The sequence below is a fragment of the Manis pentadactyla genome, chromosome 8 (genome assembly GCF_030020395.1).
Source record: "Manis pentadactyla isolate mManPen7 chromosome 8, mManPen7.hap1, whole genome shotgun sequence".
In the NCBI taxonomy this organism is placed as follows: domain Eukaryota; kingdom Metazoa; phylum Chordata; class Mammalia; order Pholidota; family Manidae; genus Manis; species Manis pentadactyla.
The window spans coordinates 106,542,146-106,561,283 of record NC_080026.1 but is presented as its reverse complement, the minus strand read 5'-3'; the positions used below and the strand labels follow the sequence as shown (position 1 = coordinate 106,561,283).

General features: G+C 44.2%; 1 protein-coding gene across 4 annotated transcripts in view; it reads left to right on the top strand.

Annotated features, from left to right (window-relative positions):
* The window catches only part of ALDH18A1 (aldehyde dehydrogenase 18 family member A1), a 37,322-nt gene extending 33,841 nt beyond the window's left edge, over positions 1-3,481 (top strand). For all 4 annotated transcript variants that reach the window (XM_036886451.2, XM_036886446.2, XM_057506165.1 and 1 more), the window contains 2 exons: positions 139-234; positions 2,444-3,481. In XM_036886451.2, coding sequence (XP_036742346.1) covers positions 139-234; positions 2,444-2,625 — 278 coding nt within the window. In that variant the 3' untranslated portion in view covers positions 2,626-3,481. The remainder of the gene's footprint in view (positions 1-138; positions 235-2,443) is intronic.
* Positions 3,482-19,138: the final 15,657 nt, after the last annotated feature.

Sequence of the window (19,138 nt, the reverse complement as noted above, 5' to 3'; positions counted from 1 at the left end):
TTTCAGAAGTCTGCATATTTACTACCTGGGAAAGCTCTGAGTTTGGGCCCTGCCCCCGTCAGTCACCAGTGAGTGGCTGGGAGCAGGGATGTTCTGCGTGAGTCCCCCTAACTGTTTCTTCTCTTACTTACGCTGCAGAGAAAACAGCAGAGTTCTTCCTCCAGCACGTAGATAGTGCCTGTGTGTTCTGGAACGCCAGCACTCGCTTCTCTGATGGCTACCGCTTTGGACTGGGTAAGAAAGACTGATCAGGAGAGAAAGGATCGCTTGTGGAACACGGGGGAGGAGACACCTCTCTTCCTTTAATGCTGGGTGGGAGGGTGGGCTTATGAGAGAGAAGAAGAATAACTACTGTGAGCAGGTAGCAGTCCTGAGCTCTAGGCAGTTCACATGTTAAGAAGGTAGGTGCTTGTATTCTCTTTTCCATAGATCGGGAAACTGAGTTTCAAAGAAGTGCCTTACCTGAAGTCACGCAGCTGGCATTCAGACCCAGTCTTGTGCAAATCCAAAGCCTAGGTCATGCCCAGCACAGCACAGGTAGACCACAGCGCGTCTTCATGCTCAGGTTGTGACAGGTGTACGCGCCAAGGTCCCTCAAGAGCACTGCCATTGCAGACTTATTTCTGCAGAGAGACACAGACAGGTTGCCTCAGAGCTACAAATTCCCCATGAGGACAGGACAAAAGAAGGGGTTAATACCTATGTTGGGCTTAAGTATCAGCATCAAAAACAAACAGGTAAGCCCAGATGTGCAAAGCTTCTTTCTAAAGCAGACTTTGAAATAAAAAGCTTCAGAAAAACACCCTTCTCCCCTTCTATCAGTAGTAATATAATCTCCGTCTGCCCGTGGTATAGGGAATTTTCAGACAGTCTCTGGTTTTCAGGGGTTACATTATGCAGAGCTCCAATAAGGCATTTATAACACATCTGAGAATTATTTCAACCACTGAAAATTCCTCTAAACTTTTGATTAGATGTACCTAGAGAAATAGTTCTCACTGAATTGTTAAAGTTTATTAAAGGGAATTTTACTCAGTTATTCTTAGTCATTAGACTCTCTTATTTTTAGTTCCTGTTTCCGCTATGTTGGGCTTTGATTTGGTTATCACATCACTTGCACTGTCTTTGTCTCCCATGTTCTCGGAGAAGCAGCAGCAGCACAGGCTTAAGGGCTGAGGTGCCCAGCTTTCCAGTGCACATCCAAGGGAAAACCCACTCCACTGTCTTTCCGTCACCCTCTCAGAGCACAAACTCAAACTCTGGTCGAGTTTAGTTCCTGCGGAATGCATTAATAATAGTGACAGATGATATTTTCTGAGCATTTATTATATTCCCAGCACTGTACCAAGCGCATCACATGCACTATTATACTTAGTTCTACATAGTGGATTCTATTCTTGTCCTTACTTTCCAAGTGAAAAAACTGAAGCAGGAGAGATGGTTAGGCAACGTGCCCAAAGTCACGTGGTGTCTACACCATCAAAGCAGACTCTGAATCCGCTGGTCACACTCTCCTGGCCAGCCATCCCCAGGCCGTCCCTGCTGGGCCTCTGTGCTTGCTCTTCTGTCTGCTTGCAGCACCTCCCCACCCGTCCTCCCCAGCTGGTTCCCTCTCGTTGCTCACAGTGCAGCAGGAAAGCACCTCCTCAGGGAGGCTGTCCCGGTGGCATCCCACCCCCCACTGGTCTCTGCCACAGCACCCTTCTCTGCGCTCCATCACCACATGGAATTCTGGACTCAACTGTTCTTTGGCTGCCTTGCCTGTAAGAATATAAGCTCCATGAAAACAAGGCCTTGCATCTGTTATGCACCTCTTTATCCCAGGGCCCAGCACAGTGCTTGGTACATAGTATATGCTCAGTAAATTTGTGATGAACAAGGGAAGCCTGCCTCCACTGAATGGTAGAACAGTGAGCCAGACCCAGGAAAGCACCAGTTCTGAGGCTGGAGCAAGAGGGAAGGGAAATGAACAGGACCCATTCATGTATTCAGTAACTGTCTCATGAGTGCCTCCATGCTGAGAATTCCAAGGCATATTGAGACTGTTCTGTACTGTCTAGATTTAAAGAATGTTTGGGGAGATAAAACCTTGTAAATTGTTGTACATCTCAAAAATGCCCAAATGTCAAATTATGGTATACAGTCCAGACACTGAACAGATGTCAGAGACAGCACTTCCGATGTTGTCAAAGTGCACTGAAGATAAAGTACCAAAGAGAGGCCCACATACTGTTTCACTAGAAGAACTGGGCTCCTCACGATTTATAGCAGCTGGAGAGCGCATCTGCAGGGCCAGGGGAACGGAGCTGGCCTGGGGAGGGTGGGTCAGAAGTGGGCAGGGAAAGGCGGTGCTGAGTGAGGAGAATGGGGAGAAGTGGGTTCCGCGGGCAGACAGGAAGCAGAGGCTGGGAAGAGCCACATGCTCATCTGTGCTTTTTCTCAGGAGCTGAAGTGGGAATCAGTACATCGCGCATTCACGCCCGGGGACCAGTAGGACTTGAGGGCCTCCTCACTACCAAGTGGCTGCTGCGCGGGCAGGACCACGTGGTCTCAGATTTCTCAGAGCATGGAAGTTTAAAGTTCCTTCACGAGAACCTCCCTGTTCCTCAGAGAACCACCAACTGAAAGCACTGAGAGAAGAGCCGGGAATATTCTGAGAGGTCTTCAGTTAAACTTGTCTTAAGCATCTCAGGGGATGAGCCAGGTCTTGTCTCCCACTTTCTGGCAGGTTCTGCCTTTTGGGGAAGTGCACCTACATGCTGCTCTGGGCTGTTGGCAACATCAACCTGGCCAATGTGTGTATTCCAGCTCACCCTTTCTCTTTTCTTTTTTTTAAGTCAGAAAATCATTGTAATGGATAGGGACTTTGCTTAATTGCTACCCATAGGGACTTTGCTTCCCAGTCCAGTTCCCTCCACTGATAGAAACAGAAAGATGCAGCTTCTCCACATAAACAGCAATGGAAAAATCATGGCTGCTTTTCACCTTTTTATCACCTCAGTGAGGTTAAGTCTCCCTGGCATTTGGATGGTACTACAGCCATCGCATAGGTCTTTCCACATTTCATTTCTTTTCACTAATAGTCATCTCTGAAAAGGAAAGGTTTGGAATTTAGAAGAGGGGCAGCTCTTTTCAGGATTCTCATCAGAAACAGTCGCCAAATGGAATCGTTCCCCCTGAGAGGATTGACCTTTTGTGTGTGTGTGTGGAGTTCGCATAAATAAGCATTCCAGGTGCTCGCAGCCTCTGCGGACTCAGGGGAGCTGGCGTGCCCACAGTGCCGCTGGGCCCTGGAGCTGCAGACAGGAGGTGCACGTTCCAGGACGCAGTAGCTACAGCAGTTATGCTTGAAAGTTGTATATGGATTATTTTGTCAGCCTGTCCTTTCCCTCCAAAATAAAAACTAGAGGATTATTTTAATACTTTGTATTCTTACCCCTTTTTGAGAAATAAAGTTCTTAGGAAAAGCTTGTGTGCTTGATACCGTCTTCTCCCTCATTTGCTGTTACCCCCGTCTTCTCTGGCCTCCCTTGTGGCCCCCACAGCCCGCTTTCTCTAGAAGTTGGCCGGGCAGAGAGGCCGCCTGCTGCAGCAGTGTCAGGGGAGCGGCACAGGGAGGTCCCCAGAGGACCCGGCCTGAGAGAGGAGAGGAGCACAGGAGGGGGCCCCCGGAGCTTAAGGACCAGAAGTGTGGCGATGGTCTGGAGTCGGTGAGTGCCAACCAGTGCCCACAGCATCCGCTCGGATGGCCAGAGCCCTGCTGGCATCTGTAGTCCGCTTCGGTGACAGGGCCGCCAGGCCCGTGGCCTCAGGTCCGGTGTCCCCTTGGCAGCTCTCACCCCTCACCTCCCTCCCTCCTCCTAGCTCCTGTTCTTAGGGTCCCTGGTGCCTGACAGTCTGCAGTTGAAGGATTTCTTGTCCCATGGGAGCCATCCCAAAGAAATAATCACTCACTTACATGCTTCTTATCCTCTGAGGATGTTTTACAAGCACAAGAATTGTGTTGTGTGGAACATGCTCCCAGGCTGGCTCCAAAGTCTACCTCTCATCCAGACCCGTACATGGTCTGGCAAGTCACCCGGCCTGACCTGCTCTCTGAAGGGGGAATTCTGGCATAGCTTGCCTGAAAAGGCAATAAACAAAGTTCCTGCCTGAAACTGTATGGCAAATACCACAATCAGCTCCCAACCAAACAAGTACCCCTGGAGTCGAAAATAGAAAGTGACCCAAGAAGGCTGGGGCCCTTGGGGAAGACTCCACAGCAGAGGCTGGCCTGGATCTGGGCCCTGAGAAGGGTGAGTCACAGGAGGAACGAGTGGATGGAGCATTCAGGCAAGGGGCTAGTGCAAGCAAGAATCCAGAGGGGGCGTGGAACACAGCCTGGGGAGCAGTGAATATGCCAGTTTGGGCAGAAGTTCATGAGGGTAAACAGGAAAGTCTTACATCCCAGACGGGAGCTGCCCTTCTTAAGGCATGGGGTGGACATGGGGTTTGGTCCCATAAAAAGGTAAAGCTCAGTTATCCAGCCAGGCCATTTCCCCTTCGTTGCAACCTCAGCCTTAGCCCATTGCTACAGAGATCATGTGCTATCAGCATTCTTTCTTCCAAAGCGAAGAGGCTCCCAAAAGATGTCCAGGAGGCAGCCAGAGCCTCACCTGTGCCCCACTCTGCAGTCTTGCAGTCCTTACTGGTTCATGTCAGCTCTAGGAAGAGGGCTTTCATTCTGAAACCCCTCCTGGCCGCCAATTCCTGACAACAGACTGCCGGACCAACCAGTCCTGAAGGTGCTGCCTCCCCACCTGCGAGGAATCAAAACCCTATGGGGTATGGAAGATAACAAGTGTTCTTACTCATCAAGCCAAGTTTACTTGGGTTTAGGTTACACATACATTATGGGGGTATTTGCACCATTATTTGAATGAAAAGAAAGATGGGGAACCAAGGACTAGATCATAAGTGTTACTTGCCTGCTCTAGATCCCTTATTTTATGAAACCATCACTCCCCCGACTTTGCAGTAATCCTGCCTGGTCCCTGTGATTCAGGGAAGGGATGTTGACCTTCTCCTACCTCACTAGTTTTGTGGGAGCTCCGTAACTCGAGCCTGATAAGTCAGAGTGCCCTGTTCCCCTACTTCTAGTGATTGCCTCAGGGCTGGGTATATAAGCTGGCCAAACAGCATACTGATAGAACTGAATTTTATGCAGTTAATTAGGAAAAATTTCCTCTGGGGTTATAAACTCTCTAAGTCTCAAGGAGGTCTAAAGCTGATAGTGTGCATCCTTACTACCACATAGAGCCTGTATAAGAAGTAGGAAGAAAGCCAGGGGGATATACGGAGATGGCCCACCTGGTTCCATCTGTGCCTGCAATCCACCACTGGACTCAATTCAATAATTTCCCTTTTTTTCACCTGAGCTACTATGAGTTGGATTTCCATCCCTTCCATCTTAAAGACCTTGGGTAATAAAATAAAAAAAAGACCTGGGTTCAAGTCTCTGCCATTTATTAAATGAGTGACTTTGAGTAATTTAAGTTCTATAAACGTTAATTTCCTCATGGGAAGATTGACATCTACAGCCTAAGTGGTAATGTAAATACTTGGCCCAGCACTCAATAAGCAAGAGATGGTCAATTGCTGTGATTTTTCAGGCGCCCGGCTGTATGCTTGGCACTGCGTGCCACAAGAAACCATCATTTTTTTCTCTATCTCATGAGGCAGTTTTCAGAAGCCAGATTTTCCCACCCCAGCTTCATCTGGTCACCAGAAGCCCAACGTCGCCCTCCACATGAGCAGGGAGGAACACTGAGTCTGATCAAACATTTAAGCACCTGGAGTGTGTGGGCAGCTGCTACTGAGAAGGGCATGAGCAGTAGAGGCTCTGTTTTGGGTCTGGAAAGGAGAAGGTGAGTCCCGGTGAACATCATGCTCTGCCTGAGGAAGAGATGATCCTGGTTTGGCCGAGCCCGCCTGCTGTCTGCAGGGGGTGGGAGCAAAGCAAGAGCCTTGGGGTTTCTAGATACTGTACTTACCTGTGAGCACAGTAAGTAGTACAGTATAAAATGCATGCAGGGTGTGTGCTTTTCTGCATTAGAGGCTCATTTTTAAATCTTCAAGCAAACAAAGATTTTGCCTGTTTAGATGAATCATTTGGAAATCTTGCCTGGCTAAGGCTTTACATCTGCTAATCAAGTCTCTTTTTCTACTCAGGAGCTGGTGGTGGTGATGTCATTGCTATTCACATTTGTCTTTCAAATATACATGGAACAAAATATTTATGGATAGTTATTTTGTGCCCTGCGTGAATAGTATCCATGAGACAGCAACTATGGGAATGTTTTCTGGTAATAGAAACTCCAGCTCAAACTAGTTTTAACAGAAAGAAAGGGAATTTGTATGCTCACATAACTGAGGAAGTCCAGAGGTGTAGTTCAGGCATGGTTGGATCAGGGCTGTGGCCCTGTTCCTCTATGTATCTCTATAAATCAGTGATTTGTGAAGTTTAGTCTCTCAGAATCACCTGCAGGGTTATTAAAACAAATCACTGGTTCAGTAGATCTGGGATAGGGGCTGAGAATTTGCATTTCTAGGAAGTTTCCAATAGATGCTTCTGACACCACCAATCCAGAAACCACACTGAGTGCCACAGCTGTCTGCCAGTCGCAACCTCTACAGGGTGGGTTGGATGGTGCGGTATGGTCAAAAAAATTGTGTTCCTCCCCACCACCATCAAACAAATCCTAAGCTCCACTCTTATTAAACTGTCCTGACTCAGTCACTGTAAGAAATGCCAAAACTGAGTTGAATTGCATGTCACAGTGTAGGAAAAATGGAAGTTCCCATGGCTGGGATGCTCACCTGACCCTGTCTACTTGCCCACTGTGATGTAGTTGCCCTACTGTATAGGCTAATGCTTACGCATGTGTTGGCAACGAGCCATTATCGTATAGAGCTCCTCTCAGTGCTCTACTTGGCTGGTGGAGGCTGAGATGGATTGAGGACTTGCTGGATACCGACATGATTCTAGTGCTTGACCTGCCACCATGAGAATAAAGCTTGGACCTTACACCCACAATGTTCCATTGTCATTATTCAGTCTCACCAAATCCAGAGTGAACTTGCCCAGAGCTGAAACCCTCCAGTGTGTTACACAGGAAATCCAAACAAGTAAGGCTTGAACATGGTGTGAGTTCATTTTTGTCTCATGTAAAAAGAGGTCTGGAAGTTGGTATCCTAGGGCTGAGGTGAGATTTCTGTGTCAGCAGGCACTTGGGCTTCTTTGGTTTCTGCTCTTACATTCTAGGGTGAGGCCCTTGTCCATGCAACAGTGGTACCCCAACCATCAGGATGGCAATCCTGACACCCAGAAGGAGGAAGAACCATGGGCAAAGGGTACACGCTGCTGCCTCTTCTATGTAACTTCTAGGAAGGCCCATCCAATGGCTTAGTCAGAACCGGCCCATGCCCCTATCTCTTCCCATCTACAAGGGATCTAGAAAGTGTAGCTTTTCTACCAGGACACATTGCAACTCCCAGAGGTAGGAATCTATTGGTAAAGGAGAGGGGGAATTGGATAGGGGAAGACAATTATCCCAATTGATTCATGGAGCTGGGAGTGGGGTCCATTCACCTGAACAACATGGCTATTAAGGAGGAATTGTTTCATGTGACCACATGGGTAGCTCTAGCTGCAAGAGAGGCAGGGAAATAAAGTTTTACAGCTGGGCAAATTCCTGCTCGAACAAAAATTGGGCTCTTTATAACGAAGAAAAGAAGAAAGGTACTGGGTAAGTTGCTAGCACTGTTTGCCACAGTTATCCTAAGACCTCTCCAAAGGGTGGATTTTCTTGGAAGCCTCTTTCATCCCCTGGAGCTCATTGATGGGTTTCATAAATCAGTTTTTGTGGTGGGACAGGGGGAAACTGAATTATTCTGAAAGAGGTGGAGAAAAGGTGAGTTCCTGGGCAGTTCTGGAGAAGAGGGAGTGAGTTTAGACTTGCCCTAGGCGGAGGGTACAGACTGAGATTAGGCTGGAGATGCTAGACCACCAGAGAAGAGCCATCTGGAAATTGATGGCACAATGGAGGTAATTCACTTGGAGGTTCTTGCATTTTAGAAAAATACAGAAGTAAGGAGTCTTGTTATTCCAAGGAATTAGCCAGAGTGACATGGTAGAAAGAATTTGCATTTGGGAGTCATACTAACCTGCTTTGCCATATAAATTGTGTGAACTTGGCAGTTATCTTTACTGAAATCAGCCTTAATTTCTTTATTTGGAAAAAGTAGAGGACTAATAATTTACCCATCAGAAGAGATTCTGGTAATGGATTGGTCACCCAGCTCATAGAAGAAGCTCCACCAGCATTAGCCACAGTTAGCCATAGAGCCCCACCTGGTATATCTGTCTCTGTATTCCTCACTAGCCCAGCTGGGAGCAATGCATACAGGTGCTCACTAACCACTGAGTGAATGGACTTCTTGGACGGAGTTATGGAGGTGGAGGGGGATCTTCTCTGAGATCCATGGACCATTAGGGACACTGGTGTGAGGGTGGCAGCCTAAAATGATCATATGCCTTTGCTGACCCCAATTCATTTCTGAACAACTGAGGTGGGTCATCATTCTCACCTAGTTGTGAATGTGAACCTGCCCTTGAGGTCTATTAGAGTGGAAAGTGGGTCACATGTTACAATGTCTTTTCTGCTAGTGCTTCTGGAAAAAAATCAGTGAATAACTTTACAATTTCTCTTGCTGGAAGAACTCTACCTTTAGGGAAAATGAGAATTGATACTTCATTCAATATTCAGTGAGCACCTATTATGTGCTAGGAATAAGAGATATTCCCCCTACACAATGGACCAAAGCTTGCTTAATCTGAGAACTACTGCTCCACCCCCAGATAGTTCTTCTTAACTCCCAGGCTTTACCAACTCTTTTTTCCCCTATTTTTAGGAGAAACCCTTTGGCCAATAAGTAGGCACCAAACTAGACAGATCTGCTCCAGGCTGGAAGGGAGGAAGTCTCACTACCACCTCAGAAGAAAAGCAAAATGCTCTTTATTCCATTGGCCCTAAGAATTCTCTAACGCTAGGGGGCAGTCTGACCCCACGGACCTAAGGAGCTCTGCTCTCTTCAAAAGTCCTGTTGAACTGTATCCCACCGCCATCAGACTGGACACTTGGAGGTGCTGACACCATCAAAGACTTCCAGACACCAGTTTACGGAGAGGGTAAGTACACGGGCTTTTTTTTGGATAAGCGGTAGAACAGATTTGGACCTTTATTCCATCACTTTCTAACTGTTTAATCTGGGGAAAGTATCTGAACTTCTAGAACTTTGATAATACTTCACCATAAATGGGTTTCCTGGGGTTACATATAAAGCACTCAGCACAATATCTAGCCTATGGTAAACCTTCAATAATTGTTAGCTGTGATTACTTATTTTGTCCCAAGGAATAGCTTTCTCTTGCTTCTGGACACTGCTCTTTTCTTCAAGTTCAAATATCTCTTCCTAGGAAACCAGGTGGGGACTCTCTTAGGCAATATCTGCTATGAACCAGGCACTGCAGTAGAAGCTTTACATGTGATGCCACACAATCTGGATGGGGGGATTGTTATCTCTATTTTGCAGATACAGAAACTGAGGATAAGAGAAGTTGAGTAAATTGCCCAAAGTCACACAGGCAGTGGTAGAACCTAGATTAGAATCCAGACAGCTGGGCTTCAAAGTCTTTACCACAACGGGCTGTAGCAGTAGTATTTTCTCAGAAGCTTCTTGTATCTTAGCACAGGGAAGTTGTAAGGCTGAAGAAGAAGGTTGCCATAGCTACTAACTGCACCCCTTTTCAAGTAATCAGATCCTAGGTCTGCTCCAGTTTTGCAAGAGGAGATGCTTGTCTGGAAACTCTCCTCAACACCTGCCCCCAGAGGGAGCTGATTGCACCTGAATTATTTAGAGAGTCTCTAGACACTTGATATAATGAGCAGGCGTGGATGCTTCTCCAACTTTCCTCAACATACCTTTACTTACCCCTTTCCCCTCCCCCTAATTGCCCATGAGGAAAAGAAGGCATCAGCCTTCTCCACAGCCTGTATGTGTCTACCTCCTTTCTTCTCTGTCCTGAAGATTATTTTTAAGAAGAGGACCATTTTCTTTTCAACTTTCAAGGTCATGTTGATTTGAGTGGAAACTGATGGTATAAATAGGATTCTAACTGATAAATGGATAAATTGTATTTTTCTATTTATTCCAGTTCCTTTTTCTCCATTCTAAGCTTATACAAGTCAAATCTAAAGACTGAGTTTGTATAAATGAAAAAAAAAAACCCAACAGGTTACAAAAATATTCATATCATAGATTTCAACTATGTAAAGGAAAAAAAGCTGTGCTTAGAAAAAAGATTGGACGAAGGAAGTGTGAATATAAAGGTGGCACTTGGGCTATAGTTTTTAGGCCATAAAATAGCATATGGAATAATAATATAATAGCAGTTATTAATAAGTTCAATGATTAGGGTCAGGGGTTTTCTTGAATCTGCTCCCCACTCACACACCCTCACCTGAGTGCCCACAGATACCCCTCACCTTGACCACCCACCAGTCACTTCCTTTCTCTCACTTCCAGTTCAGGGTCCCATAGTATGGGGTCACTGTGCAGCCTGAAATTGTCCTGCTGGGGAAGAACTGTTTCCAGGTCTGTTTCTGATTCTGTCTAGTCTGTGACTCTATTGTTGTCAGCATGCTTGGACAAGATTTTAATGTGAAATCAAGCAGAATCCATTGAATCCTAATTAATAATATTTTATTCATGTATCTCTTTACAATGAACTGTTTGAAAGCAGCCATTAAAAGTGTTATTTCTGAAGAATACTTACTGACATGAGGAAGAGACTTACTATAAAATGTCAAATAAAAAAACTAGGCTATAAAACAGTTTAATTAAAATTTCCCAATGATATTATATATATATTTGGTTAGAAAAAAGACTGGAAGAATATGTATCAAAATACAAGTGATTTTTACTGAGACTACTAGTGAGTTTTGTCATTATTCTTTTCTAAGTTTTTCAGTTTCTATTTTACTGCTTGAATCATTTTTAGAATATTTTTCTTGTTTTCATAGCTATTAATATTTATTCCTATGAGAAATTCTTGGTACAATGGTAAAAAGAAAGTTTGTGATAATAATCTTTTAATCTTTTAGATTTAAAGAGAGACTGATTTCTCTATCCCATCCCCCTTTGCAGTCTGTCTTTTACCAACAAGAAATCAAGGCTCAAGGGGTAAGTCCAGGCTGGAAGCTGGGCCTCTGTCCTGCAGGGGGATTGTAGCCTCAGAGGAGACACTGAACTAGTTAGTTATCGGGCACCACCACCCCGTGCTCTCTTCTGTGTGTTGCTGTGCTGGTCCCTCCCCACCCCCCCACTTCAGAAAGCCATGAAGTGTTTCTGCTCCAAGTATGTCACTGGACTCTAGTTTTCCTTCTCTAACTCACAAATAAGGCTACATCTCTGACTCTGTGTTTCCAGATTCTGTTTCAATGCAGACAATTAGATGGTAAATAATTCAAGAGGACGGAAACTGGCAAAGTGGGGTGTGATGCCCAAATAGCTATCTTGTTTACTGTCTGGTGTAAACTTCAGGCTCCTCTGCATGTCAGGAGCCTCAGGAGCAGGCAAAATGTGCAAACACAGGCATCTCCCTGTTTCCATTCCCTTCCATCTTTGAATACAGTTGAGGGGGAAAATGCAGTCTCCCACTTCGATTAACACTAAATAGCATGGCTTTGGCAGACAGATTTGGATGACTTCTTAGACAAGTCTGAAGTTCCTCCCACAGTGGATTGGGTATCCAGAATCCAGAAGCATCTGCCTCTCCTTGGGGTGCAGATTCACGATTCAAACCTGAGGTCTCAACAGTATCACTATGCATCCCCCCTTCTTCCTTCCATGTGGTGAAGGAGATACCTTTCACCAGACCGTTCTAAACCTGCCCATCATCAAAGAAGCAGTCTTAGTTAAGACTCTGAGATACAGGTGACCTAAACTACCTCCACCATGCTTAAGAAGAAAAGGATAATGTATTATATGGACACAGGGTGCCTCATAAAGCCCAAGGGCAAAAATAAATAAAAACAGAACTAACACAACCTCTCAAGACTCAGGCAAATACATATATCGAATTTACCGAGTATCATAATTCTTCCAAGTGGTAAAGACACCTCAAGACAAATGCTGGGCATAGAAGCCACAGGGCATAAATATGCAAAGAAGTAAAAAGCTAACCTTTTCAAACGATAAGGCTTCTCTCTCACTTACCAACTTAACATTTCCCAGTATGGCTCCGGAAGATGACTGGTTAGCCAGAGACGGGTAAGATTCCTCAAGGGAGGAACAACCTAAGACAGGCACAGTCGCAGGGGGGCCATCAGGTGAGAAATTGGGGATCAACAGAGGTGAGGCTTAGAACCTCACCCCCCCTGTTCTGAGAGAAATCTTCTGCATACGTGGATGTTTTATTGCCCTCGTCTAGCTTGGATTAACACATAGTCTACAGGCACACACCTGATCATCTACATTTGCTCTCTTACAACACTAAACTATGTTTTCTACCTTTATCTTGTATCTACCTACCACTTCAGCATTTTATTAAAAATAATAATAATAATAAAGGGAGAAATGTGGTATCCACATATAAATCGAGTATAAAAATCAAATGAATATTCATATTTGAACTGACTGTTTATAGTTCATAATGCATGAGCAAAACCGAAAGTTTCTGTGATGACTGCCCTTGCACTGTTCACCATGTAACTTATTCACTATGTAAGAATTTGTTCTCCATGTAAGAACTTGTTCGTTAAGCTTCAAAAGATTGGAGACTGATGAAAATTAGGCTTGGGGTGGATTAATGATTGTGCATTGAGCATTGACCCCCCCATACAGAATTTTATTGTTGTCAACAACCATTTGATCAATAAATATGAGAGATGCCCTCACAAAAAAAAAAAAATTATATCTATATATCTATATATATATATATATATATATATATATATAAACACACTTCCAATTGTAAAATAAATAAGTAACCGGGATGTAATGTATAGCATAAGGAATATAGTCAAAATATTGTAACAACTTGGTATGGTGATAGCTGGTACCTAGAATTATCATGTATATAAATGTTGAATCACTGTGTTGTACACCTGAAACTAATGTAATACTGTGTGTCAACTACCCTTCAATAAAAAAAAAAAAAAAAGGCTCAGGCAAATAAGAAAAATTTGTAGCTCATTAAGTAAACCACAGCAAGCAGAGTAACTGGAATAGGGGATTCCAACATCCCCAGGAAGCTTCTATGCCTCCCCTTTCTGGGTGAGAGCTTCATTTCTTCCTACTGAAGTCTGGCTCCTTCCATGAGCATGGGACATAACCAGCAGAAGCTTCTAGATTTATTCTCACAGCTTTGTCCCCAAAGCTTTCACCCACTGAAAAAATGAATGACTCTTGGCTCCCAGCTCCAGTGCAGAAGAACTCTGGTTGGTCTCCTTGGACCACCTTCCTCGCTGTAATGGAGGTGGAGGAGGGGCCGTGGCCTGCTCTGCTGTGATTCAGCTGTAATGCCCATATGACCATACCATGCTTAAATCTTGAAATAATTTCATAGGACTTCCTCTTCTGGATAGGATGTAGTTTATAAGAACAATCCAATTTTTCTGCTGAAACAAGTGGAAAAAAATGGGTAACTTAATAACACTCATACTTTTATAGACACGGGAGAGTTGCAGTAGCGACAGGGACTAATGAACAAACAATCTGGAGAGGAAAGAAATGAGCTAATTATCACTGACCATTTTCCTCCTTGCGAGTATTTTGCCAAAACTGGGCACAGGCTAAAGATAGAGCATGGCTCAGGCATAAGATCTTTACTGGAACAAAGAGAAACAGGTAGAGCTTTTGTTGACCACTGTGATCTTGCTGAGCATAACACTGGAATCTAGAGGAACTCTAAACCCATGGCCAGTTTTCCCCATGGGGCATTTGCTAAATTCTGGGATGGAGCATGAGAGGCTGGGCTAGAAGTGTCTACAAGCAGAGGGTAATTTCCCACAGACTTGCAGTAAGAAGGAAACAAAGTCCTATTAGAGGGAGGAGGGCTGTACCAAACATAAGATGGGGGACCCCCTCCAGATGTTTGCTAAATTTTGAAACTGTGGGACAAGAGACCAAAGTGCCTGAGCTCCTAAAAACAGAACAGTGGAAGAGTTCAGGGTTGAGAAGACAGAGACCTGCTAGGCTGTCAGTCAGAAGCTTGACTGGGCTCCCTCCAAGGAAAAAGAGAACAAAGACTGGACCTAGTAAAACTTCAGTCCCACCCCAACACAGCTGACTCCCTGGCTCCTTAAGATGATCAGTCCCTCACCCCATCTGCTAACAGAAGAGAAAGAGAATTGCCACTTGAAGAAAATAGCATCATCCATAACCTATATGGTTCTTTTATACAATTATAAGACTTGGTAAAGAATGGGGAAATATGACTGATAATTAAGAGAAAAAGCAGATAATGAAAGTAGATCCATAAATGATTCTGATATCTGAGTTAACAGACAAGTACTTTAATAAGTATTAGAAACATGTTCAGGACAATAGAGGAAAAGAACACAATATATGTAAAGATAAGAAATTTCTGGAGAAAATTGGAATCTAGAAAATCTATAAAGAATCAAGTAGGAATTTACCTGAAGAAAATAAAATATCTGATTCAAAAAGATTTATGCACCCCTATGTTTACTGCCACATTATTTACAATAGCCAAGATATGGAAGCAACTAAGTGCCCATCAATAGATGAATGGATAAAGAAGAGGTGGTACCTATACACAATGGAATATTATTCAGCCATAAAAAAGAAAGAAATCCTGCTACTTGTGATAACATGGATGATCTAGAGGGTATTATGCTCAGTGAAATAAGCCAGGTGGAGAGACAAACACCACATGATTTTATTTATTTGTGGAATCTAAAAGCAAAATAAAACAAAATGAATAAAATAGCAGCAGACTCATAGACACTGAGAAGTGACTGGTGGTTACCATGGGGGAGGGGTTGGGGTGGGTAAGTGTGGGTTGAGGGAATAAAGGGGCACAAAAATTCTCAATCATAATATAAATTGGTCACAGGGATGGTAGTACAGGGGTGGTTCTTTAGCATCTTTCTATGTTGACAGATGGTAACTGCATTAGTTGGGAGGAGAATTTAATAATGTGGGTAACTGTGGAATACTGTTCTATACTTGAAACCAATATAATATTGTACCTCAACTATACTTAAAAAAAAAGAATCAAATAGACATTCTAAAACTGATAAATGCAATATATTAAATTACGAACTGGTTAAGCAAAATACTTCCATGCCAGTTGGTAAATGCCTACCGGCCCAAGCCTCCTGAGTTTGCTGTCCTCCACCTCCAGGGCCATCTGGCCCTCCATGGGACATTCTGGACATCCCCATATCCAACTCCAAAGAGCCAATTGCTGACCCAGTCAAGGAACCTCCAGGATGTTGCTTTACTACAGCCGCCAGTGTCCCTGCTCATCGGGTGGTGTCTGTACTTTCCCAGTAGTCAACTACTTTGATGTCACCCCGTGGCACTGTCATTGAAAGTTCCCTCCAGAACCAAATGACTGAAGTTTAGGAGAAGGAATTCCCCAGAGGGGAGAAACACAAGATTAAGAAGAAAAATGGAAGGCCATGGAAGGGAATATTTGTTAATTTAGGATATTCAGAAAGTCAAAAATCTGGGACTGAAGCCTATTGTTGGCTGAGTTTACCTGTTCTACGTTTCCTCTCCACTGTGGCTGAGGAGAATTGAGTGAGCCATGGAAGAACAGATTGAATGAAGTGTTGGGCTAACAAGATGAGTTTGCTGGTCTCTTGAATCTGACTGGCTGGTAGCTCCATACCAGTTCTCATGAAACACCCAGGACAGCCTTAGTGATGAGTTCCTCAAGGACAAAGAGCTTAGTGAGGACTAACTGCTTCCCAGAGTGTAGGTTAAGAGATCAGGTTTTAGAGACAGACCATTCTGGATTCAGATCCCATAACTGCCATTAACTGGTGTTTTGACCTTGCACCAGGCACTTGATGTCCCTATATATCTCGTGAGGTTTGTAGCAGATACCATTGTTGGTTAACTACCCAACAGTTTCCCCCCTTCTTTGCTAGAAAATGCCTCATTTTTTCCCCCAGAGTGTATCATCTCTTCTCAACTCAGGGGTAAAATCACACTTGGTCTAGGCCTGTCACAGTAATGTGACTCCCTGGTTAATAGTTGAATTAGGCATGTATGTATGGCCCAGTTATGGCCACTGAGGTGAGAGGGGTGATTATCTGGAGGCTTCTTGGGAAGCTTTTCTTGTACTTAAAAAAGAGATACAAGGAAGAGAACATACCTCTGCTAAGCATTGTCATGTTTGATGTGTTGCCTGGAATTCAACAGCTATTTTGCAGTCATGAGGGGTGCTAGCCTGGAGATAGAAAGAACTTAGCAAAGAGATAGAAAGAACTTAGGTCCCTGATGACATCTTCAAGCCTCTAATGTAACCAACTCTGAAACTGCCTTTGCCAGGGACTTCTTGTTCCATATAAAATAATTAATTTTCTGATGTTAATGCTATTTTGATTTTGGGATGTCTCGTATATGAAGACAAAAACATCCTAACAAACCCAGGATTATTCTTGGGAATAAGACTAAAAAAATATGCAAAGCACATAACACAGTTCTTGGTATTTAAAAAGTACCCCCAAAATGATAGGTATTATTATTATCATTTATTATTATTATTTTTTTTATTTCACCTTACTGCTTCAGCTCTGGGTCTAGGCAGAGAAGAATGCAAAGTTTGGGATTTAATGATATGATGATAAGGATGGTGGTGTCAGAGGGGAAGGGATGAATCCGGTGCTTTGGCTCTTCATCCAGAGCTCCTTCCAACAATGGTGTTAATTAAGGTGTGTGTGTGTGTGTGTGTGTGTGTGTGCGCGCACATGCATGCGCACTTGCGCGTGTGCCAGCCATAGAAACTGACTTAGGTTAGCTCAAACTAATAAACAAAAAACAGTTTTTTGAAAGCTATTGAGTGTGTCACTGAACTGAGGGAAGAAATTAAGATTTAGGCAAGGAAGGAATTAGGGCAACTTCGGATGCCTCAGCGGCCAGCAGCCGTGGATCTCATGCCACTAATATTACTGTTTCAGAAATGTTCACTCTCTGCATCTCTGGGTTTGGAGTCCTCAGCTGGGAGAGTGTGGGTCAGCCATGGCCAAGGGGCAGGGTTGTACAGATGTGGCAACTTGAGAAGAGTCACCCTTGGTTATCAGGACCCTTCTGAGAAAAGAGAGAACCATGGTGAACCCAAAATGTGCCTCATGCTCCCACCATGCTCTTCCAAAGCTGCAGGTTTCCACTGACTTTACATGAAAAGCAGCTGTTCCAAGCCAAATTCTAAGCATGCTGAGGATTCAATAATGCCAAAGACAGTGTGTTTTCCATGATGACTGGGAAAGGAAGAACATCTGGGGCAAGGTTCTAGAGTGAGCTATGAAGCCTAGATCTTACATAGGACATCCAAACAGTGACTTGGAACATTCCAGCCAGAAGGATCAGAGTTGCCCCAACATTTACAAAAGTGCAAATATTGCTCCACATACCATATGTCTAAATATTTAAAAGCTATAAATCAAGCTACACCCACTTCTGTCCCATGCTCCCAACCAAGCCCTTCTCTCTACCCACAGTGCACTTTGAGGCTTGGAAGCTAAAGGGCCCAGGTTCTCCCCGGGTTGTTCCTGCCATCTGGACACCTGAGGTGTAGGTGCTAGGGCAGGGCAGAGGCTGGACCCAGGCCCAGGGCTCCTGGTGGTGGCTAGATGCACTCAATCCCAGGATAGGGACTGACCCAGTCAAGCGTTAGAGTGGGCAGGTTACCTCTCTGGGCCTTACTTTTCCAACTCAAGAGGCCAGGCAGTCCTAGGTGCCTCCTGAAACTGCACCACCCAGCCAAACAGCAGGGAGTGGGGCCGAGGAACCGGGCAGGAAGGTAGTAATGCGGGAATCAGTTCTGTCAAGGCACCCATGTGGGCTGATCTGAAGGGCCAACTTTAAATGGAGTAGGCACTCTTTCCCTGATATCCTCGAGCAGAAGCTGCGACTTTGTCTCCCATTCTCTACCCTTCCCCTCCTCCCCTGACTCACCAGCAGCCTCAACCTTCCTCCTCTGGTCAGAGGAGCCAGTTGAGCCCCCACACATCCCCTCTCCCTTTGACTCAACCGGTCACCTACCTTTCAGAAAACTTTCTATGAGATCTGAAAAGAAGAAAAACACTTTGTTTTTTAATGTATGTGATATGTGAGGCCAAGGGCAGAGGCTTTTCTTTCCTGGGTCTGAGGGTGATGCTAAGAAAGGCCTTAGAGATTATCTCAGAAGTTGAGTCCACAGCAAGTAAAACCTATCAAACAACACTGGAGTTAGTCCAAATGAACTCAAGAGCAGATCAGAAGCTCCTTCAAATCCCACTGGCCAGTGATGGGATAATCAATAAGAATTATAATTGCACTGAATTCAAACTCCTGAAATATATTTAAACCCATGAATTCATGGCAGTGCTTTTACAGAAACTCTCACTCGCTGTCCTTTGAAAGATGCTAGGGACTCAACCTATCACTTTGAAACTAGTAAATAAAGGGAAAGAAATGGTGTTTATTCTGCTGTTCCTTTTCCAACTGTGTCAGAATAACAAAATAGCTGATTAAGGGAAATTTTTCTTTATAGATGTAGATATAAAGTTTTTCTTGATAAAAAGAAGTGAAGAAATAAAGCTAAGAAATGAAGTTAGCATATCAACATTTTGCAACTCTTAATGAAATAATGGATCTAGACAATGACCACCAATGGCTACTAATATCAAAAAAAGATAACCGGGCATTATATGCATTATGTATTTCCTGATGGAAACACAAAAACTACCTATGAACCCTATCAAGTCTTTTGGTCTACCTACCAGTTTGTAGGAAATACAAGGTGCATGTTGAATGATACCATGGAGACGCACGAGCAATATCCACACTGTGGGAAACT